Genomic DNA, 23,870 nt, shown 5'->3' on the forward strand with positions numbered 1-23,870 from the left:
TAGGCTCATAGGTTGTTTTAATAATTTAGCATCAACCCATGGGTTCTACTTGTTTGAGAAAATTGGGATTTTTTTAAAGTAACTGTTCTTTCTTTTTTGATCTCTTAGTTCCCAGATTGAATCTAATCAGATTTTTACTTTAGGAAATAAGTAGCTTCCAACTATTGTAATGTGAACTACAAATGTGTTTTGTAGTTCTAATTTTCTCCCATTCCTTCAAGTAGAATCTAAGTAATAAGAATTCAAAGAAGTTATGTCTAAAATGTAGGAGTATTTCTCCAATACCTCTTTTTCTTATGTCATACAGTGTAGTTCTCGAAAACAGAGCAAATAAATTGAAAGCAGGAACTTGGGTTTACATCCAGTGCTACTGCTGATTCTTTTTTCTCATCTGTTGAAGTTTTGCTCTGTTCTTGTTCATGAGAAATTGTCACCTGTCAAGCACAATGAACTCCATAGGGAAAGGTACTGAAAGTACCAGTCAAGTGTATGTTCATTAATAGCTGTTGTGCAATATGTTTGTAAGTTTGGATTGCTGCCAATTTCTTAACTACAGGATAAATTTGAACAAGTAAAAGGACATCCAACTAATACAAATGCACATAAGAGAATTAGAAATGTGAGAGCTAAAACTTCTTAATCACATAATTATTTGGACAGCTGCCTATCATTTCACCTTTTCGAGAACTAGAGTACTGAAAGTTGGTATTATTTCTTAGGTCTTTTTCCTTCTCTAATCTTTATGATACAGGGGATTTGTCATCTATTAAAGTAGAACTAGTATTTTTTGATCTGCAGATTACTCTTGTTCAAAAGTAAATTGAAGGTCTCTTCTTAAATTTTCTCCTTTTATAATATAAACTTGCCTCTCTTTTAGAATGTAAGTGTATTAAATTAATAATCCTCTAATAATTCCTAAATATTACTAATAATACCCCAGTTTCCTCTTTAAAGTGTTTATTTTTAAATTGATTTGATTTCTAATATGCAAGGCTACCAAAAAAGAAATCATTGCTCAATTTCTCAACCAAGCTGAATGCAAGATGTGAACAGGATATTACACTCAAAACAACTCAAGATGCAAAGCCTTAGTTATTGATGCATATGTACTAATATTCTCCTTACATATTAAGATCATATACATGTATATATATTTATGTAAATTTTTTCCCATTATATTAAATCTGGTTACCAAAGAAAAATGCATTCTTGTAATGCCAAGAGAGTAAGAAAGTGCTCAAAACAGAAACTGAATAAGCATATGTCAGAGGGACACAGGAGCCATCATATAGTGGAAAATTTGAACAATAAAACAAACAATAAAATAAATAACCTAGTATTAAACATAAGACATCAAAATACATGAGTCCATAGTGATATAAATAAATGATTAAATAAATAAATGAATAAATTAATAAATGATATGGAACAGACAACTCTTCCATACAAAGAATTCTGAATTTATATAGATACTTTCTTCTCAAGGAGATGGAGCACAATTTTCTACTTCTTAAATGGGCTGCATAGATTGACTTCTTTCCAAAAATTACAGTATGGAAAGGGGGAAGAAGTGACTACAGTGGAAAAATTTGACAAATACCACTTCAGCTAGGTTATCAAGATTAACATCAACAGTGATAAGTCATACTGATAATATGTACCCTTGAAATGATATGACAAGAAGGTCACTTTACTTTTGTGGTATTCCTCCCCTAAACCATAACCCGGTTTAACCATGAGAAAAGTATCAACAATCTCAAGTTGAGGAATATTCTCAAACTGCCTTACCACCTCAAAACTTTCAAGGTCATCCCTACCATTTGACCCAGCTATCCCACTCCTCGGCCTATACCCAAAGGACTTAAAAATCAGCATACTACAGAGATACAGCCACATCAATGTTCACAGCTGCTCAATTCACAATAGCCAGACTGTGGAACCAACCTAGGTGTCCTTCAATTGATGAATGGATAAAGAAACTGTGGTATACATATACAATGAACTATTACTCAGCTATAAAGAATAATAAAATTATGGCATTTGCAGGCAAATGGATGAAACTGGAGAATATCATGCTAAGTGAGATAAGCCAATCTCAAAAATCCAAAAGATGAATGATCTCACTGATAAGCGGATGATAAAACATAATGGGGGGTGGGACGGGGGCAAGAATGGAGGAAGGAGGACTGTATAGAGGGAAAAGAGGGGTAGGAAGGGTGGGGGGAGGAAAAAATAACAGAATGAATCAAACATCATTACCCTATGTAAATGTATGATTATGCAAATGGTATGCTGTTACTCCACGTACAAACAGAAACAACATGTATCCCATTTGTTTACAATAAAAATAAATTTAAAAAATAAAATAAAATATAAAAAAAAACAACTTTCAAGGTCATCAAAAACAAGGAAATTTTTAGCAATTGTCACAGTATAGAGGAGCCTAAGGAGATCTGTCATCTAAATGTAATGGGTATTATGGAATAAAGAGAGGATCCATTTAAAAACTAGGTGAATATAAATAAAGTAGGCATTTTGATTAATAATGTGTCAATGTTGGCTTATGAGCTGTGACAAATGTACCATAATAATGTGTCAACAATAAGGAAAACTAGGTGTGGTATATCCAAGAACTCTGAAATATTTTTGCAACCTTTCTTAAATCAAAAACTATTTCAAAATTAAAAATTACTTTAAAAAAAGAAATGTATTTATTTGATTCAGTATTTGACCCAGAGCTACAGTCTAGTGGAATTTTCTTAGAGGAAGAACATTAACTATACCATTCATTTATATTACTATGTGTTTACCTGATTAGTTTCAAATTAAGTTGATCTAATAAAACATCATCTAACTTACCACAGCAAATTTTGCATCCTTTGCTGACTATAATTGTATTGACTGAGAAATGGTGATACAAAGTCAAAAGACAATTTCTTCAATTCACTTAGGTAAGTTTTCTTGTATCTGAGAACATGAAGCCAGCAGTCCCCACAAATGACATTTATATTAAGGGCAACTATATACATTACTAAGGTAATGTTACTTAATACTTGGCGTGCCTTGTTACTATGGCTAATATTAATGCAGTAATAAATATTCTCTAGACTGCCTACTTGGAAGTTCCCAAAGTGCATGATTTTCCATGCTTCTGTATATTCTTTTGTTGTACTTTCAATAAATTCTCCAGCTAAATAATACCTCCATCATCCTCAAGATTGAATTAATCTGTTTTCTCTTCCCTGAACCCCAATAAGCAATATTGGGCTCCTTTCTGCTTTTACCACACCTGTTGAATATCCTTATCAAACTACTTGGTAACAGTTCTCTCACATGATTCCTCTTTGAATTAGTAAATTCTTGGGAGGCAGATAATTTTCAATCAATTTATGTGTTCTTGGTGCCTAGTGTAGTGAAGTGTCCATAGATTAATTAATTGAATGAATACATGTAACATGGGAGATAAAAATATGATCGAGTTTTTAAAGACTTAAATAGTGAACAACACTTTGTGAAAATATTAAGGAGATCGGGGTGCTTAACATTTTGAAATGTCTGTGGGGCAAACATGTTCTTTCAGAAGATATTCTGGAATAGATCACTGATCTGAGTCAGTAATATTCTGTTGTGGTTTGAAACACAGTGTCTGTCTATAACTTATTTACTCAATCAAATAGTTCTTTTAAAAAGTCAGGATCAACATAAAAAACAAAGTGGGGTATATGTCTTCTTCATTCCTTATGCTGCCTAGAGTTCCTCATTGCTGTTTCTCTTTACTTTCTCAAATCCTCCTGTTCCTTTGAAGTACTGGCAACCATCTCTCCTCATTGTAGTTATTTTCAGACCCATTTACTCCCCTTCATTCTGTAAATATTTTAGTATCAAGCTTCATGCCTTTTTTTGTAAACATAACTACTTCTGCAGTTGACTTTAGTATCTAGGTAATAACTTTTATCAATCCAACATATTAGTTAGGATTAGGTTTGGCTATATATAATAGAAAAGCCCTAAGCAATGATGTAAACGAGACTGAAGCTTATTTCCCTCTCATATAAAAAAGTCCAGAGGTAGACAGACCTGATATATAGCAGCTCCATAGTTCCTTTTTCTGCTGTACTATTCTCAGCTATCTCATGGTCCAAGGTGACTGCTGAATTTTCAGCCATTCTATGAACAGCCACATAGAAGGGAGGAGAAATGTAAGGGCATACCCTTTCTTTTAAGGAGATTTAACAGAAGTTCCATATAAAATTTCCACTTAGATCTCACTAGAAGAATGTAATCACATATCTAGCTTTCAGGGAAGCTAAGAAATTTGTCTTTATATAGAAAGGCAACATACCAAGGTTATTGAAAAGGAAGAGGAAATGAATGTTGAAGTGGGTCTTTAACGCTCTCTGTCATCTCATTTTTCAGTTCTGTAACTTTATTCCAATGATTTTATGATCCATCTCACCTCACCTACCTACACCTGTGGTCATATTTAAGACAGTGCTAATAACTGCAACATCACTGAAATCTCAGTATCAAAAGTCCTACTTTCCAAACCATCTCTTACCTACTAAGCTCATTCCCTCTGGTACTTAATGCCATCGGCCAAACAGTTCTTTGACTCCCCTGGGCCCTCCATCAATCTGCTCTTCATTTCCCAGCCCAACAGGTTTAAAATCCACCGCCCAGCATTATAATCCCACCCTGCTATGCACTCTCAACTCCTTTGTTGCCCTTCTCCATACCTGCTTGGATAAACTTTACCTTTGGTATATGCCTGTACCCAAACAGCTAAATATGGTGAGACAAAAATACCACTATGGTTGATTGGCTTGTCTTAAATTCATAACCACCACACATACCTAGACCTTCAGTACAATCTGCCATTCACACTTAGGTTTTCTAGTCAATTCTCTATCCTACTATTCTAGTTGATTATTTCACACCTCCTACCCGTTCAAACTTCAAATACTTGTCTCCTCAGCTAATCACGTTGCTGCTTTTCTTCCTCTAAGAGACCAGAAGCAGGGCTCAGGATATAGCTCAGTTGGTAGAGTGCTTACCTCACATGCACATAAGCCCTGAGTTCAATCTCCAGTCAGTCCCAGGGGAAAGACAAAGGAATTGGAGGTGAGAAGGAAAAAGTAAGCATAACCAAAAGGAGGTACTCAGGCAGTGAAGAATTTGGAGGGGTGAGCAAGCAGTTGTGGTAAGATTGCACCTCTTCCCTTAAACTGTTTTCGATCAATAGCAAGTAGATGAGTTCATAAAGAAACAAAGAATGGGGGCACAGTGTATGTTAAGTAGATTTTTCAACTTCCTAATACAAGAATGGACTTTACAACAAACAGTGCCACTCACTCAGAAACCATGGCCTGTGTGACTTGGAGTTCCCCAGCTTTGGCTGCCTTCCCCATCACTACGCCTAAGTGGCATATCTTGTTAGAAATGTAGTGAGCAGTATTCCTGTACTCTTCACTCAGCAAATGTTTACTGAAAGCTTACTCTGTACACGGTGTGTGAGAATATGAAAAGGGATCAAATCTGTATCTATGCTGTTATCAGTTGTCAAAGCAGTGATTCTCGCACTTTAAAATACTCTTGTTAAAATGCAGATTCTGGTTCTGTACATGAGGATGGGACCTCGGATCCTGTTTAGATTCTAACAAGCTCCCAGGTGATACATGAATGCTGCTGGTCTGTATATATAACCTATTGAGTAATACAGGTTTCTCATAGGGAACGATAAGTCCCGTTATTATAAAATCTTGGACTCCTCCCAACTCTAGAATTGTCTGTGACCTTTTTATACATTTTGTGTGCCTTCTAATGTTTTTGTTATTGCCCTTTCTCTTGGAGTTTGTTTCTTCTGGGTTAATCACTGCAAAAATGCTATTTCTTAGCTCATAAGAGCATTCTCCTTCTAACAATCCACTAATTTGTCAGGGTCTATCTACTATTAGACACTCCATCTTGAATTATTCTCCAGGACCCCAATTCGGGCTGACTAGTCCTTCCTGTGGCTCTGCACAGTTTCAGCCTCTAACCTTGACTTCTACTTCCCTCTGCCTGGAGACAAAGTCCATGTTATTATTCCTTGTAGGAACCCACCTCTCCCGGTCACAGCTCAGAGAGACGCGGCTCATAAAATGTTTCTCCGCACACCAGAGGCCGCAGGAGGCGGCTGTAGAGAAAGCTGCACCAGTTCTGCGGCATCGAGCCCCGCGCGTCCTCGGAGCTGTCCCCTCTCCACGCAGAGCGGGGCCGCTGCTCCGGCGCTTCGGGCGTGGTGTCCCGGCAGGGCGGTCCCTGCTCGACGCCCCCGCGTGGCGCTGGAGGCTGCGCGCGCCCACCATCGAGGCGGTGGCGGCGGTGGCTGCTAGAGAGGCGGGCGGGCAGGCGGGCGGGCAGGCGGGCGGGCCGGGAGCCGGGAGCTGGCAGCAGGAACGCGCAGGGGCGGCCCCGCGCCACGGGCCTTGTAGCCATTTTAGGAGGAAACCCAGATCCCTGGCTCGGGGTGCGGCTTCAATTTCAATAACTTTATTGGTGGCCTTGCCCGCAGGACGGCCAACCCGCCCGTGGTCCTGGGAAGAGGGAGCGCATCGCTGGAGGTGATCGGGGTGCGGGAGTGGGCGCGGTATGCGGGGGAGTCCCGAGGGCGGGTTTCCAGAGTGGGGGCGGCGGGAGACCCGGGGGCTTGCGGGAGTCCCGGTAGGCCGGGAGGTGGGGGGACCACGGGCCCGGTTTCCTGCGGCGGGGATTCCCTTCCTGGGTCCCCAGGCGCAGAGGCGGGGCGGGGTGCCCCTGACGCGGCCGCGGGGGTGTTCCCCGCCGGGTGTAGCTCTCCGCGCCAGGTGGCCCCCGACTGGAGCTGCAGCCATGGGAAACACCACCAGCGACCGGGTGTCCGGGGAGCGTCACGGCGCCAAGGCTGCACGCGCGGAGGGCGGCGGCGGCCATGCCCCGGGCAAGGAGCACAAGATCATGGTGGGCAGCACCGACGACCCCGGCGTCTTCAGCCTGCCCGACTCCAAGGTACTCGTCTGCTCGCCCCCAACCGTGGCGGTGCAGCTGCTGCTTGGCTTCCGGGCTCCTCCTCCTTTCCTTGGCTCCTTTCATCACACTAAACTGGGTTACGGGAATTTTTTTTTTTTTTTTTAATTAAAGGGATATTCCGGGGAGGGAGGTGTTCCATCGTAAATTCTTCTTGTGGTGCCGCCTCGATATAGGGCAGACGTGGAGTTCTTGTTTTCTTGGTGTTTTGACCAAGCCTTGAGCCACATTTTTAGGGCAGGGACCATAGACACCTTCCCCGCCTTCACCATCCTTGGTTCTTCTAACAATTTATAGGTTGTAAGCTCTGGTGGAAAACCTGAGAGGGCAGGTTGTTTGAGCCGCTGGCCCTAGCTCAGTTGCTTACATTTTCCTTGAAATGGCTAAGTGAATTTTTTTCCTGGAATTTTCTGTTTGTTTGGATCCTTTTTGCTCTTTTAGGAACTCTGCACTTTGGGTCCTTTTCCCTTTTGGCATGGCTGTGAGCAGCCACCACTTGTTTACTAGAATACTTGTGCCTAGTCTTGGAGATCAATAAAGGGCATCATTAACTTGACTGTTCAGTTTTCGTCCTATACTTTGTAGTTGTGGTGACACAGGCTGTGCTTTCAGGCTAGCTTCTCAAGTGGGAGAGCCAGTGATTCCCAGTTAGCTCCACTCCGCAGTAGTCCTTCAAAATGTTTCCTTAGCCTAAAAGCAACAATTCATTGCTTCCCTGAAAACCTTGCTTTCAATTGAAGGAGTTACAGGAAGAGGTCAATTGTGTTCCCCGCTAACAGAAAAGACAGATGGAGCTGACAGCAATGTGATTACCATCCTAATGTTTCTAATCACTTAGAAGTGTCAGCATAAATACATTTAATTCTTTCTGGTAGGCTGTTCAGGGGTGAAATAGAAAAATGGAGGGATTGAGGCAATTGGGGGATATGTTTGAGGCTTTAGAGAGAAATTAGTTTTATTTGCCACAGCAGTAGTACATGAAATTTGGATGCTATGGTTTATTTATTTATTTATTTTGGATCCCAATTAAGAACATCATCATAGAGGGAGAAGTAAGAGTGGTTGAAAGGGGCATTTCATGGGGCTTTTTCTCCATTCCTTTCCTTTCTTTTCTCTCCCACTTCAGAACTTCTTCCTCTTTATATGGTCTGTCTACCCCGCCATCTGTATTTACTTCTTTAAAGCTTTCCCAAGGTGATCGACCTCATATTTTTACCCTTTTCTTACATCAGTGACTCAGGATTTAAGTACATTGTATTTGTCAAACCGTGACTGAAGTCGTTGGTGTCCTGAATTAAAGCCAAATTGTTCTGTGTGAATTGGGGCCTATTCTGGATCATTCTTTCCCTCACTCCAATCTTGCCATTTGGAAAACAAGAAAATGGTTCATATAATTCTTAAGGTCCCATTCAAATCTAAGGGTTTTCGACCTACCCTTTTCTTCCCTCTGTATTTTACTAAAACCTCCTAAAATAATTTTAATTGTTGTTTTGCCTCATTTACCAGTGGTTCTGCTGTTTTACTTAAAGTAATCAACCTTTTTTCTAGTCAGCTGCATTCATTCATACCACAGAAATGTCATGTCATAAGTGAAAGGGCTTTGCTCCAAATGTTGGAGCATTAGTAGTTTGTGGCTTTCAGATTCTAAATGAAAAATCCTAAGTTGTAAAATAATTGATAGAAACAGTAGCAGTGGGGCCTACATTGGATGCCATCCTTTTTCAGCAGACTAATTCAATGGTTCTCAGTCTTATTTATGTATTGGAATCACCTGAGATTTGTTTAAATACTTTATGGAAAATTTGAATCATTTACAAAGTAGGGAGAACAGTATAATGAACTCTGTGTACCTCTCACCAAGTTTAGAGATTGGTCAAAGCATAAATAAATGCATATCATCCATACCCTAATCTACTATTCCTTCACCAATTATTTTGAAGCAAATTCCAGATGTTATAACAAATTATGATGTACCTCAAAAGATGAGATTCTTTTCTCCATTTTAACATAATCACAGTCTTATCTGGGATGATTTTAAAAATAGATTCCCAGATCCTATGTCTGAATCAGAATCTTAGGTTATTCTTAGGCATATGCAAAAATTCCTGTCTAATGCAGCCAGTCAGACAGAATGCATTGCTTTTAGAATATGGTTACTAGGTTTTCTCTTATGCTAATTCCTTGTAATATTGTAAAAGCCTCTTCAGTTTTCTTTTTTCAGATTTTTTTCTTTCTTTTAGTTAATTAAGTAATTAATCTGCGCTTCTGGGGCTGGAACCCAAGCCCTCACGCATTCTAAGCAAGTGCTCTCCCACCGAGCTACATCCCCAGACCTTGGATTTTATTTTAGATTATGTGCCTGTTTTCTCAGACTGTAGTTTTTAGGAATAGTGAGAGACAGTATGGAAAGTAGACTTTTTCATTCCCTATCACCACCACACACAAAAAAATTCCAAGTAAATGAGCTAGTCATTTTTTTTTAATGCACATTATTTTGTTTGGTAATATCTTTACTTAACACTGTATAGTCCTTTTTACCTGTTACCAGTTTAAGCCAGTTTAAGGCAAGGCTTAGGAAACATTTTCTGTAAAGGACCACATGGTAAATATTTTAGACTATGTTGATAATACAGTCTTTCACAACTGCTTCCACAGTGGCATGAAAACAACTGTAGATAATAGGCATACAAATGAGTATAGCTATTTTTCAGTAAAAACTTTATAAAAACAAACTGGCTGCAGTTTGCCAACTACTGGTCTAAAGGGATGGTAACGAGGAAAAAAAACAAACAACAACAACAAAAAACTAAGGAGTTAATATTTTTCAGAATCCTGCAAACCTTATTTGATTATATAATTGTTTTTGTTAAAGGAAACTGTGTTTTTGTCTTTCGCTGTTTGAGGTGCCAAAGTTTGCATTCCTATACCTTAAATAGAATAAACCTGGCATAGGTGAGCAAGTAAGATTTTGTGACCACTTTTTTATTCACTAGAACACAAACTGCCTCTCACTAGCTAGGCCAAGTGCTCTGCCACTAAACTACATTCTCAGCCCACTATTTCTCCATTTTATAAAATCAATGATCTGTTTTTTTTATTTTAATTAATTAACTGATTAATCTGTGGTTCTGGGGCTTGAACCCAGGCCTTGCATAGGCTAGGCAAGTGCTCTGGCACTGAGCTACTTCCCCAGACCTTCAGTATTAAATTTTTAATGTCCCTTTTTTGTGTAACCTATTAGCTAAAATAGAGTTTATAAATTTTTTATGAAGTTTGGGATCTGTAACTTTCTTTACAGCTGATAATTGAGAGCTGTTTATAGTTACTTGTGAAAAATATATACCTGACTTAATTTTTAAAAATATAGACATCTTTTGTTTTCATTTTTTTCTCTCTTAAAAGGTACTCAAAAGTATGTTATAATTGCCTGCTTATGAATTAAACTGGCAGTAGGGAATAGGGTTTTCTTTTTCTTTTCTTTTTTTTTTTTTTTTTTTAGAGCAATCTTGAGGCTCTGAAAGGGTAAGTAATATATGCAAACTCAAAAGTTAGACTATGATTTATGTAGTACTTGAGCATAAGCCATTTGACCATTTTTGGTTCAAGGTGAGTTCTTTTTCTATGGCTTGTTAAAAATCTGATTTATTCTAATTTAAGGCTTATTTCCTTAGCTGAAGTCTAGCACCCCTCTTTACCCTAAGAAGGAGGATGATCTTTTTAAGAATTCTTGGGTCACAATTTATTCTAGGGATGACGTACTCCTTCTTACAGCTCCCTGGGGACAAAGAGTTTGTATCATGGCAGCAGGATTTGGACGACTCCATAAAGCCCACCCAGCAGGCCCGGCCTACTGTTATCCGCTGGTCTGAAGGAGGCAAGGAGGTCTTCATTTCTGGATCTTTCAACAACTGGAGCACCAAGATTCCACTGATTAAGAGGTGAAGATAAGTGTCTTGGTTGAAGCTGAGGGGTCCAGGAATAGTGACCAACCCGATATCCTTTCTAATAAGAGTGAACAGGCTAGACTTCCCATCTCCACCCACTAGATGCTTTCTTTGGAATATGTCCTTTTCTGTGACCACTTAGTATCTATGGCATTGTTTTTTAACCTCATCATGAGTCAGATGCTTTACTACTTAGAATATCATTACCTCAAGGGAATTTATAATAGCTTTGTGGGTGTATTCTTTAGGGTGGTGTTACACAGGTCTTTTCTATGCTTGGGGGAAGCCTGTAACTGACAGAATCTGTTACTCTGACTTCTGCACTAAAGCAAAATGCACTGTAAAGTTCGAGGTGGTAGTGTTATGTGGTACTTTCAGAGCAATAATGAATTAACTGATTATTAGAATGACCCTTATAACCAGATTGGTCATTTTTTCCAGTAATGGCTCACCAAAATATGGAAAGTACCGTAAGGACTCCTATATCCCAAATCTGTTAAGGTACTTATACTTGTGAAGGATCTGTTCTGCTAGAGCAAAATAGTTATACCAAGATGAACCATTTTGGGAAATCATTGACTATTTTTTTCTAGGCATTGGTTTAAGAACCAAAGTTGTTGGAAGGGTTGGCAAATATATGTCCAAAATGATATAGATAAAGAGATTGGATTTATACATTATTTTTTACATAAGGGACATAGTGGCTTAGGGATATGGGAAGTCATTGGCATAATACTGTAATTACCACTTGGTTTTCTACATTCTGTCTTCTTAAAGGAACTTGCCTGACCTTCTGTTTTCTTCTACAGCCATAATGACTTTGTTGCCATCTTGGATCTCCCTGAGGGAGAGCATCAATACAAGTTTTTTGTAGATGGACAGTGGGTTCATGATCCATCAGAGGTAAGGTTTTGATCTCCAAAGGTCACCATGCCTTAGCAGCCTTATTTTAACTATCATTGCTCTCTGAATTGATGGTAGCAGTTCCCTTACACTAAAGGATTCCTCTCGATAAAAGATGGAGATGCTGAGTGTGATCCTTTTTAACCTTTAGTAGATGCAGAGAGGAGGTTGGGTGGAAGAGAGGGATTTGAAAAGGGAATTCAAGAATATTTTTCTGCTTATTGTTTCAGCCTGTGGTTACCAGTCAGCTTGGCACGATTAACAATTTGATCCATGTCAAGAAATCTGATTTTGAGGTGTTTGATGCTTTAAAACTAGATTCTATGGAAAGCTCTGAGACATCTTGTCGAGGTAATTTTATAATATTTGCTCTCTTTTGCCTTGTCTTTCTTGTAATGCAAAAGTGTTTTTTAACTTTCCTTCTTGAAAGTGATCTTTTAATTTTGTTTTTTATTTCCGTTTCTTCTCAAGAATCTTCTGAATTCTGTATATATGTGCACATGTATCTATGTGCACATATTTCTTATATAAACATTTAGAGCCCCTTCTTTATACCAAAATAATCTCAGTCTAGTGTACTTTAACTTTTTAACCCAGGATCTACAGTAAGGCATTTATTTTGCATTGCAACCCAATACACATACACAGATATACAGAAGTGTAATATGTGGTATAATGTTTGCCTTTATTCCCTGTGATGTATTCTTTTCTGTTTTTTAAAAAATATTTATTTATTTATTTATTTTGGTACTGAAAATTGAACTCAGAGACCCTCTACCAATTGAGCCACAATCACAACCCCTTTTATTTTGAAACATGATCTCACTAAATTGCTGTGACTGGCCTTGAACTTGAGATCCTCCTGCCTCAGCCTTTTGGGTCACTGGGATTACAGGCCTGTGCCACAGCACATGGCTGCTATTGTATTTTTTATAACCCATTAGTGGGCTATAGCCTATTGTTTGAAAATTCTTTCTAGTAATATTTCAAGTTTTCCATTGACTTTTGGTGGCATCACCCAGCAGAGACTAGATGTGCCTTGTTTGTCTTATTAAGCTGCCTCAGCTTAATCTGCCAGTTTGATAAATCAGTTGGCAGTTCTGTAGTTTTATGAGACCTTTCAAGTATAGTAGTCCTTGGGGAAAAGTAGCTTAAAAAACAAAAACCACACACACAATAGCATGCAATTCTTTTGCATATAATCAAAATTTTGTAAATTTTTTATTTAAAAAAAATCCCTGGTAGGGGAAAAGATCTCTATATACTTTTGTTTCTTTTTCTTTTCTTTTCTTTTCTTTTTTCCTTGCAGTGCTGAGGATTGAACCCAGGGCCTTGTGCTTGCAAGGCCACTCTACCAGCTGAACTATATTCCCAGCCCTTTTTGTTTCCTTTAATATTATTTTTTTCTAAGACCTTCATCTCTACTTAATTTACTATGTCAGTAATGCAAATATTCTCCAAACCACATTCATAATTACTTTTTTGCTACTTTACAGTAAGAGCTATGCTTATCTAAGGAACTGTGTGCTGTATTTACACTGAGTATTATTCTCTCTTTGAGTTCAAAGCCTGCCTCTGCTTCTAAGTAGTTTTACCATTGTGGACAAGGCCCTCAATTCTTTTGGTTCTGTATTCCTTAACTGTAAAACTTAACTCAGTGATTCTCAGCAATCACAAGTCCTGAAGTAGAACATATTAAAATCTCAGGGCATAGGGTGACATGTAGTTTCTAAAACTGCATAGTATAATAATTATTTAGGGAATTTTGGATAATAATGTTTTCATTATATAAACTCTCAAAGTTAAACTAGACATTCTTCTTGACTGGTGGGCAGTGATTTAAAAGGGTTTAAAAATACCAAATTAAATTATGAGGCCACTGGTAACTACATTTTTGCTTTACGTGATTCTGGCAAAGCAACCAATAAATAATAGTCAATCATAAGTATACAGAGAGAAGACCAGCATACTTTTGATATTTCTCACTTCCCTCTTTCACCTAATTTCCCAATCCATTGAGGTAATCCTTAGAATACATTTTTATTAGGTTTTAATTTGCACTGTTTAGTGTAGCCAGTTACTTAACCAATTTGTATTTTTTTTTTTTTTGGATGATGATGATGTTGATTAGGAAATTAAAAATCTATTCTGTGTACTTCCCAGCAGTGTTTTGTGGATCACATGACATAATAACTGGATGCGCTTTGGAAAGTTTTTAAGATATTGTATAATATCACTGTATTTATTAATTTTGCTTTTGCTTCATATATGTTTAACTGAAATCAGTTCTTTAAATGAACTATTATAATCTTCCACTGGAGACTATAAAACATTTTTAAAAAATCTTTAAACAAAATCAGTTTTCTTTATTTTAAAATTTTTCCTTCTGGGATGCATTATTTTTTTCAATTTTTTGAAGTATAATTTACATACCATAAAATTCATTCTTTTAAATTGTACGGTTTCATAAGTTTTAGTATATTCAGAGTTGTGTTACATTACCACTAATTCCAGAGCATTTTTATCATCCCCTGAAGAAACCCTATACCCATTTGCAGTCACTTTCCATTCCTTTCTCTCTCATACTACAAGTCTACAAGTCTACTTTTTGTCTTTATGGATTTACTTATTTTTGGTGTTTTTTGTGTGACTCTTTCACTTAGATTAATGTTTTCAGGGTTCATCCATATTGAAACATGTATCTATTTATGATGCAATAATATATCATGGTATGGACATACCATTTTGTTAATTTGTTATTGATACACATTTATATTGATAGACATTTATATTGTTTCTGTTTCATTAACATACAAGTTTTCATGTGGGCACATATTTTATCTTGGATATATACCTGGGAATGTAATTGGTGGGTCACGTGGTAACTTTCTGTTTAACTCTTTGAAGAGCTACCAAACTGTTTTCCAATGTGACTATGCTATTGTAGATTCCCACTGGCAATGGGAATACTGTTGTTTGAAAGTTCCAACTTCTCCATCTTTGCCAGTACTCAATAGTTTGTCATTTTGATTATAGCCATCCTAGTGAGTATGAAATGGCATCTTACTATGGTTTTGATTTGCATTTCCCTAATGACTGTTACATACCTCTTGTTCTTATTACTGCAGTCATTGTAGTATCAGTAATCTTAGAATTTGTAACCTTGTTATCTGTTACTTGGGTGGGGGGAAAAAGGAAATCTGATTTTTTTAAATTGTTTGAAAGTTTACAAGGCCTCTTCACATCCATTATCTCTTTAGTTTCCTCAGTAACATTGGAAATAGGGCAAGAATTCTTTTTATTTTTGTGGAAGAGGAAACTGACTATGGTAAAGGCATTTTCCAAGGTTGTAAAGCTGATAAATAGGGTTGCTCCTTCCTGAGCTCAAGGCTATGACCCCTCTCCTCTTCATGGAATCTTGTTGCCATGTTAGGCAACTTTTTCCTTGTGCTACTTGACACTTGTAGACCCAATGACTTCTATATTTAATATTAGTGGCCATGTATTTTTCTATGCATTGTTCTAATTTTTGTACGTTTCCTCATATTTGTGGAAATACCTTTTAGATCTTTCCAGCTCACCCCCTGGGCCTTATGGTCAAGAAATGTATGTATTTCGATCTGAAGAGAGATTCAAATCCCCACCCATCCTTCCTCCTCACCTACTCCAAGTTATTCTTAACAAGGACACTAATATTTCTGTAAGTATCCTGAGAATATTGCTGGAGGATCTGGGGAACTGTAGGATTAATTGGGCCAAAATTCAGTAATCCTAGAGGTTGGGATTACTATAAATATATATTGAGATTATAAATCATATACATAGGAATAGCACCATAGATTCCTTTTACCAAGGCTGGGTTGTTAGCTTCTTCAGAAACTAAAATCAAAACTTATAGTTGTCTCTGTTCCTGAAAAAAATCAGGGCCACAGTGTATTCTAGAACCAATTTCTGAGATTTCTATTCCAACATGAGATAAGAAATACTTATCATTTAGGGATATACAAAAGAGTTACAATTTTTGTTTGCATATAATTGATTTCTGTATTCATTCTCATTGATTCTCACTAAGATTATTTTTGCCATTTAATGCAAATCTTCCATAGTTGTTGTAGGCAAGATTTTTGTTGTAGCTCTATTAAGATTAGCAGATCTTGATGCTTAGGGTTTCTACCCTGAACCAAGAATTTTCCAAATTTTCTGTAGTAAGAATGTATTATTGATACATACTGGAGTGGATACACTATTGAAAGGAGACAACAATAAGGTGTTCTTAACAGTTCCAGAAAGCTCTGAGAAAGAGTAAGCTGATGGTTTGTCCATACAACTAATGATATTCTTTTTATTTATTTTTTGTGTCTCTTAGTGTGATCCAGCCTTACTTCCAGAGCCCAACCATGTTATGCTGAACCATCTCTATGCATTATCTATTAAGGTAAGTGATGTCCTTGGTTCCTCACATCTCAGCTGTGTGAAAGGTTAGGGGTAACATGTTGTGCAGTGTTTACTTGCTCAGCTACTTCATTTTAGCTGAAGGTGACAGTAATGGTTAAGAAGAACTTACATTTTAGACAGTGGGTCATTTGTTTTTAATTTTAGTCTCTGTGTCTGTGTTCTGGCTAGCTGACTTGTCCAGTGATTGAACGGTCTTTTTTGGTTTTTTTCCCCAGTTTCTTTTTGTCTGGCTAGAACTACTTACATATATTTTATATATATATGTACATATATTTTATATATATAATATGTATAATTATATATATTATATATATAAATATATAAATATAAGTAAGTAATAATACTTAAATATTATATATTTAATATATATTGTACATATATTTTAATATAATATTAAATATATTAATATATCAATATAATATTATTTAATATATTAAATATTGATATATTAATATGATAATATTTAATATATGTACATATATTTTATATATAATATGTATAATTATATATTATATATAATATATATAATATATAATTATATAATTATATATATATTTATATATATAATATATAAATATATATAAATATATAAATATAAGTAAGTAATAATACTTAAATATAGTATATATTTAATATATATTAATATATATTGTTGAATTTCACTTTTATAATTACCTCGTTAGGTATTATTTTTTACCCCAGTTTTATATATTATATATAATATATATATTATATTTGAGTTCATAGCAGTAAGACATCATTCACAGAAAGTCAGGTTTAGCTTCTAGTTCAAAGAATGCTTGAATGTGATAGTAAGACTTCTTTCTCCCATTTCAAATGTGGAGCTACTTTTAGGTACCACTATTGTATATACCCAAATGCTTGCTTCTCTCCTGTGCAGTAGGTTAAGGAAAAATGTGACCAGACTTGCCCTGTCCCCTCTAGCTCTAGAGTCCTCCTTGCTTTCTCTGCTATTTTAGAGTCTGGGATGAAAATTTCTGTTCTGTTCTATCTTGTCATGTCTGGGGTTAGGCTGTTAGAATAAAGTTATATAGATAGCTCTGTGACTGTCAAACTAAGCTGATTGTCATCAGAATGACCTGGGAAAGTTTGCAAGCATACAGATTCAGTGGCTTCAACTCCAAATATTTCAAACAAGAGCATCGAGATCCAGTCACATCCCCAACCCTTTTTGTGTTATTTTTATTTTGAGACAGGGTCTCACTAAATTACTGAGGCTGTCTTTGAACTTGTGGTCCTCCTGCCTCAGGCTCCCAAGTCACTGTGATTATCGCCATGCACCAGCATGCCTGGCAAACTGCTTTTATTTCTTAGATGTGTGTAGCTAGATTAGGGAAATCAGTGGTAGAGCCAACTGTAATAGATTATATGGTAATATAGAAAATTTTAAAAATATATTGTTGAATTTCACTTTTATAATTACCTTGTTAGGTATTATTTTTTACCCCAGTTTTATAGATAAACTGAAGCTCAGAGAAGGCCAAATTGCCAGTAATTAACAGACAGGACTGAGGTTCAGTCTCCTTATTCTAATTCCATGTTATATCCTCTGCATTATCATGCCAGGTTTACCAAATAGGGATTTTTTTGACCTGCTTCTCATTTCTACAAAATTTTTCCTGGGATTGTGTGTGCTGGTGTGTTTTACTGGGGATCAAATCCAGGGCCTGTGCATGCTAGGCAGGCACTCTACCCCTGAGCTCCACCCCAGCATTTTTATTTAATTTTGAGACAGGATCTTGCTAAGTTGCCTAGGCTGACCTCGAACTTGCCTTAGCCTCCTGAGTAACTAGTATTACAGGCATACACCACCATGCCCAACTGAAGTTGAATTTTTACCTGCCTTCTGTCATATTTAGGCTATGTGTCAACATACTCTGGTCAAATTGTTAACCTGAGATGCATTCATTATGAATAATACAGTATGGGGGGAAAGGTTTCTAAATTGGATTGACTTGGGGTCTTTGGCTTCTGATTGAATTTTGTCTCCTGTAACTGCTTGTTGACTGTCAATTGAAGTCACAAGCCTGCCATCTCATCCTATGGTATATCCACATTCTGTAACATATTCTGGGAAATGATACTTCTTACTCTTCTTGAATATCTTTCTAAGGAGGATTTTGTCTACTTCTTTTCAATGAGAGAGGAGGATTCCTTAGTTTCCTCTATATCAGGATTTTTTTTTTAGTTCAACTCTGACATTAACTGGATATTAGATCTTCTTTAGAGCTTAGAAATGGTAGTTTAGAAGGATTATTTTCCTTCTCATTGCATTTAATATTTCCTTCCAGAAACAAATGCCAGGATATTTCCTTTTTTGCTAGTTTTAAGCTCAGTATTAGAATTTGAAATGAGGAAGGAAGTGAGATAGGAAGTTAGTAGTTTCTTCAGCACCTTTCATGTGTCAGGTACTGTGTCAGATATTCTGTAATCATCTAAACCACATTAGGGGAGGGTGTTATTCTCTGTATGATGAGGGAAAAAAAGACTTAGAGGCCTTAAGTTGATTACCCAAGGCCACAGTAACAATAGAAGTCCAGTTTGGAACTGAAGTTGACCTGACTCTAAAACCAACCTCTTTGGTTGGTTTACATCAAATTATCTCTGTTAACAGTGAATGGCTGTGTAGGACTATTGGCTGGGAACAGCTGCCTCCCACCAGAACTAAGAAATTAACTTCATGTGTTTCTTTCCCTTGCAGGACAGTGTGATGGTCCTTAGCGCAACCCATCGCTACAAGAAGAAGTATGTCACTACGCTGCTATACAAGCCCATCTGAAGGCATCCTGTCTTGCCTCCATGGATTCAGGAGAAGCTTCTCCCTTGCTTTTGAACTGAAACAGTCTTACCTGAGACTGGAAGGCTGATTTGCTTTGAGGCCAATATGTGTGTTTCAGAGCCTCTGAATAGGATGCTCTGCTTTTGCATTTGATTGCAGATGAGAGCTTTATGAGTTCATGGAATTTATTTTAAGAAGAAAACGTATATATGTGAGACGAAGGTTACTGGAAGCCTCCTAGCCCCAGCTAGATATATTCTTTCTGTCTGTGGGTATTTGCCAAGACATGTTTGGGGAAGCTTCAGGAATAACTATACGGGGAGGTTTTTTCCTAAAATGTAAGAAGAGCAAACTTAGGATCCTTGTTGGGTGAATATTCTATCACTGTTACCTTGGGTGTCCAAGAAATGGACTTGGGGTAGACTGCTGCCCTACTTACAGCTTCTGCCTTGCAGGGGCAGCTTCTCTTGCATGGGGTCTCTGCATTTTCACAGTGTGTGGCACAGTCTGTGTTTTTTTTTTTTTTATGTAACAGATGCCTCACAAGAAGGCTTTGTTCTCTCATTTCACATTCTTCCTTTACTAGCCTCCTCCAGATCCCATACCTGACCCCTCTTAATATAAAATTCACTCAGTAAGTGACGCCTTTGAAAAGTTGTGTGGGACCTGACCCACCTTATTGATGAGGGCTGTCAGAAGATCTCCTTTTTAGCCCATCAGAGGTCTAAGCCATTTTGTTACCACTTGTTTTAAATTTCTACTGAAGAAAATATGGTTCAACCTTCTAAAAAAGGCATAATGCAGAAGATCTATTTTTTAATTTGCTACTACAGCTTTGGCTGTATGATGCATTTCCATAAGTTTTCCCATTTGGCCTGACCTTGCTTCCAGCTATGCTTTCTCAGAGCAGACAGCTCTGCAAGATAGACATGGACCAGGGAACACTTCCAGGACTTTCATCCTTGAAAGATTTTTAGGTGCCTGCATTTTTCTTTAATTAAAAATATGCCCTTTCATTGGTCTTAAAGAGACTATATTGAAGAACTTCAGACTTTTAATAAATGGTCCTTAAGATTTTCTTCTCTAGTCCAGAGAAGACTGCACTCTTATATTAATATGGCCAGACCCATGTTCAACTTTACACCAAGTACTGCTCTTGATACAAGCTCATACAGACTCATTGATACACATAATAGATTCCCTTAACTCTTAAGATGTATAAGGCCAAGAAGTAAGAAAGTATTCCTGGACGGCTCTTTGTACTAAGTCGTAATAATTTTTTTCTTTTAAATTTTTGCCTCTTCTTTTTAAATGTGTTCAGTAATGAAGTAGGGTCACTGATTTCCATTTATGGACTGAAAAGTATTCAATTCACCCTTGGGGTTCAGAGATAAAACATTTTTTTCCAAGTATCTTGGCTCTTCCATTTTACAGATAAATGCAAGTCAAACTTTCAACCTTGAAGGAGGCCATACTTGATGGTTGAGAGACTCCTTGATTGCTCAGATGAGCCCAGCCACACTGAAAGGGCACCTATAGGTCAGTTTAGCTACCTCTGTTTTTTCCATGCAAAGTTGACCATGCAGTTCTCTTTGGGAATATAGACCTCTTTGATCCCAGATATGAGGCAGTAAGGTGTGGGCTTGTTGTTTTTGAGGGAATGCAAACTACTAAGTGCTGTGGTAGTTAATTGCTGAGAGTAGGTACTGCTTTTGCCTTTCAAAGCCACCTTCTGCAACAAAAGGCTTTTGTGGAGAACCTTTTATGGTCCAAACCATTTTGTCAGTGGTGTGCCATTTTAAAAATCCAGGCCAAATCCTATTTTAACCAACTCTCAGGATCTATATAGTCTTCAGTTGTGCTGGAATTTTGTTTTTATTCTACACCCATTAAATAATTGGGCCACCTAGAAGGATTCAAATCCTGGTTGTTACATGGAGGATTTGTCATATTCATTTCTTGTCAACAGTATTAAAATGCAATTATCTGTGTTAATGTATTAAACTTTTTACTCCACATAGGTGTATCAGTAAAGTGGAACAGAAAAAGAAATCTCTTCAATGTGTCTCAGGCCAGAGGCTTCTTGTCAGTTGGGTCTGGCTCTAATGATAGTAGGTTTTGTTGCTGGTGATCTTCAGATTAAAATCTGGAAATGTACAGATTTATTTCCCAAATTCTTATCGTTCAACCAGATGTGAAATGGGTGCCTATCCGTGGGTATGGAAGGGAATGGGTAGGGGGAATTGGGTAATGACTACTTCAACACTGTCCCTTTTCTATCCTGCTAATAAATGGCCCTGAGATACCCTGTTTTGGTCTATCACCAAGAAACTGTTCTGGACAGGGAAGAAAGGTAGCCTAAAGTACAACTCACTCCCCTTTTATAATGGTTAGTTAAAGGGATAGATTATTTTCTTTAGAACAGAATGTTAGAGCTTGAAAATGAGTAAAGGCAAAAATAAATTTTTAACTTTTTTTTTTTTTTTTTTTTGGCCTCTAGGAATTTTGCTGAGTCAAAGTAGGCAGGATAAGAAAATAGCCCTTAAAGGTGGACTGACCCTTAAACCACAGCAATATGGTTTTGTGATTGTGGGGAGAAGAAAGAAGAGTGAGTTGAGGAGTAAGATCAGGAAAATAAAGAATTAAGTAACTGAAAATAATTTTTATAAAAAATTTAAATCAGACACAACCTGGTGATACATCCTTGGATCTCATTGTACAAAACTTACTATTATGTGGAACATCTTCCCTTTGTTTCTTGTTCCTGTTTGTTGCTTTAACTTCTTTTGTCAGACAGACTCTACCAGAGTCTAAAGTTAAATGTTACATAAAATACATAGGTTAGTCATCTCATGGTATGGAAAACTTCCACACCAGAGTTAGTAGGTTGCGTTAAGCTCAGACTTGAATGAGATTTAACCACAGTAGGCAACACCCCTGCAGGGCATACGTACCCTCAATAGTGCTGACTTTTTTTTTTAACACATGCTTGTATGATTAACTAAAACAGTCATCCAAGAGATGTTTCTGAGAGGATCCGACAAGCCAGGCCCACACATTTTTTCCAGTTATTTTTAGTCCTTGTAAATCTAATGAATTTCAGATAAAACTTTTGAAAAGTGTTAGTGTTCTATGCATGCTGCTAAAGTGAAGAGGAGTTTGGAAAGAAGTAATATCTCAAGACTGGGTTTATAGTAATTTGGGGTGTAAACGAAGGAGAGACACTAATGATAGAATTCCCTGCTTTTATTGGGGAAATAGGGCTTTCAAAATTTTGACCTCAATTTAAAATGATATGCAATAGTCTATGTTTGTGTGTTTGAAATATATTCTATTCTCAGAGATTTCTATATCCTCACATTCTAGCAATTTGGGGCATGGGCTTATAAGCAGAACTGTAATTTGTTCACATATTATTCTGACTCATCCTTAAAGCCAAGTTCTTACTGTCTTCTACCAGGAGCTGCTGACTCCAGTTACCCATGGGATGAAGGACCTGGTAGGAGTAAGGGTCTTTCAAAACTTTATGGGTATAGGCATTTGTCTTTCCTTAAGTGCCAATCACAACTGGAGATTGAAAGACTGATTTCTGCAATGAAACTACATTTTTGGAGTAAAAAGCCAAATCTTTTAAAAAATTATAACAGAAGGAAGGAAGAAAAAAAAAAAAAAAAACCTCAAGTCTGTTACTTGTATAATCCAATTATGAGCCATGGAATCCCTCCAGGATTCTCATTTGGGCCTTGTGTGATTTGTTTTTCTTACTTGTGCTTTGGAGTGAATAAACTTCATTTAAAAATAAATTTTTATTGGCTTCTACATTAGTTGGTATTTACTTGAATTATATGTAGCACAGTACTTTTTCAGTAAGATTGATGTGAAATACCAAACTCTGGATTTTATAGGTTTCAGGTTAGATGGTCAAGGGATACCTGTATTGTTAGACATTGATCATCTTACTTGTTTTCTATTCCCCTTTACAGAGCACCTTACCCACCTTGTGGTTTTAGGACAGCCAAAGCTCATTGTTGATTAGTCCTAAGCCCTGCACTGGGTCTTATATATGAGACTTGTTTGAATTTTAATGAATTGGAGAATGTTGATTGGTATTACACTAAAGCATTTGGAAGGAGTGTAGCTCTGTGTCTGCCATAAAGGGGGGATAAAGACTATGATTTGAAGGGAATAAAATATGTGAGGTTCTTTAAGTGGTGCTTTTTTGTAACCTTTAATGCTAAGATACGGAGGCTGCTTTTCAATATTTCACAAAGGAGTGGAATACAAGTATGGATTTTAAAGCTTTTCTCCATGTAATTTGTCACTGGACTCTGAAATGCCTGAAAATTATATGATGTAACTCATACAGAAATGTGGGGTTTTTTCATTAAAACTTTAATAAAAGTATTATACAACAATAATATTGGAGTTACTTATTGATTGCTGACTGTAGTGTCAAGATCTGTCTGCCTTGATAATCTCAGAATCTGAAGAATGTAAATTGCCAGACAGACACATTTGGATAAAGGGAAGAATTCATGGCTGCAGGTACACTAGTGATGTCCTTCTGTCCGCCATATTTCCTCCTCTTTTTGTTCTAGGCTATGCCATCGTTAATTATGCGTATGTAAACCAAGTCAGTGACTTTATTTTCAGTGTTTTTTCTGAACTTTGCACATTTAGCTATTATGCTGTGAGATTAGCTGAGATCTTAGACCAATGGTTGT

At 37.1% G+C, this 23,870-nt stretch overlaps 1 protein-coding gene across 3 annotated transcripts; it reads left to right on the plus strand.

The window, feature by feature from the left end:
- Window positions 1–6,413: 6,413 nt before the first annotated feature.
- Prkab2 (protein kinase AMP-activated non-catalytic subunit beta 2) lies at window positions 6,414–23,509 on the plus strand. 3 transcript variants are annotated; one of them, XM_047519714.1, is made up of 8 exons: window positions 6,414–6,628; window positions 6,833–7,026; window positions 10,816–10,982; window positions 11,798–11,891; window positions 12,122–12,242; window positions 15,458–15,591; window positions 16,258–16,326; window positions 19,069–23,509. In XM_047519714.1, exons 2-8 carry the CDS (start codon window positions 6,871–6,873, stop codon window positions 19,144–19,146), a joined length of 819 nt encoding a protein of 272 aa, XP_047375670.1. In that variant the 5' UTR covers window positions 6,414–6,628; window positions 6,833–6,870; the 3' UTR covers window positions 19,147–23,509. The 3 variants fall into 3 exon arrangements, with proteins under 3 accessions (XP_047375670.1, XP_047375655.1, XP_047375661.1); XM_047519699.1 differs by having other exon boundaries at window positions 6,414–6,602; XM_047519705.1 differs by lacking the exon at window positions 6,414–6,628 and having other exon boundaries at window positions 6,706–7,026.
- The last annotated feature ends 361 nt before the right edge of the window (window positions 23,510–23,870 follow it).

This window comes from Sciurus carolinensis, chromosome 1, assembly GCF_902686445.1.
Source record: "Sciurus carolinensis chromosome 1, mSciCar1.2, whole genome shotgun sequence".
In the NCBI taxonomy this organism is placed as follows: domain Eukaryota; kingdom Metazoa; phylum Chordata; class Mammalia; order Rodentia; family Sciuridae; genus Sciurus; species Sciurus carolinensis.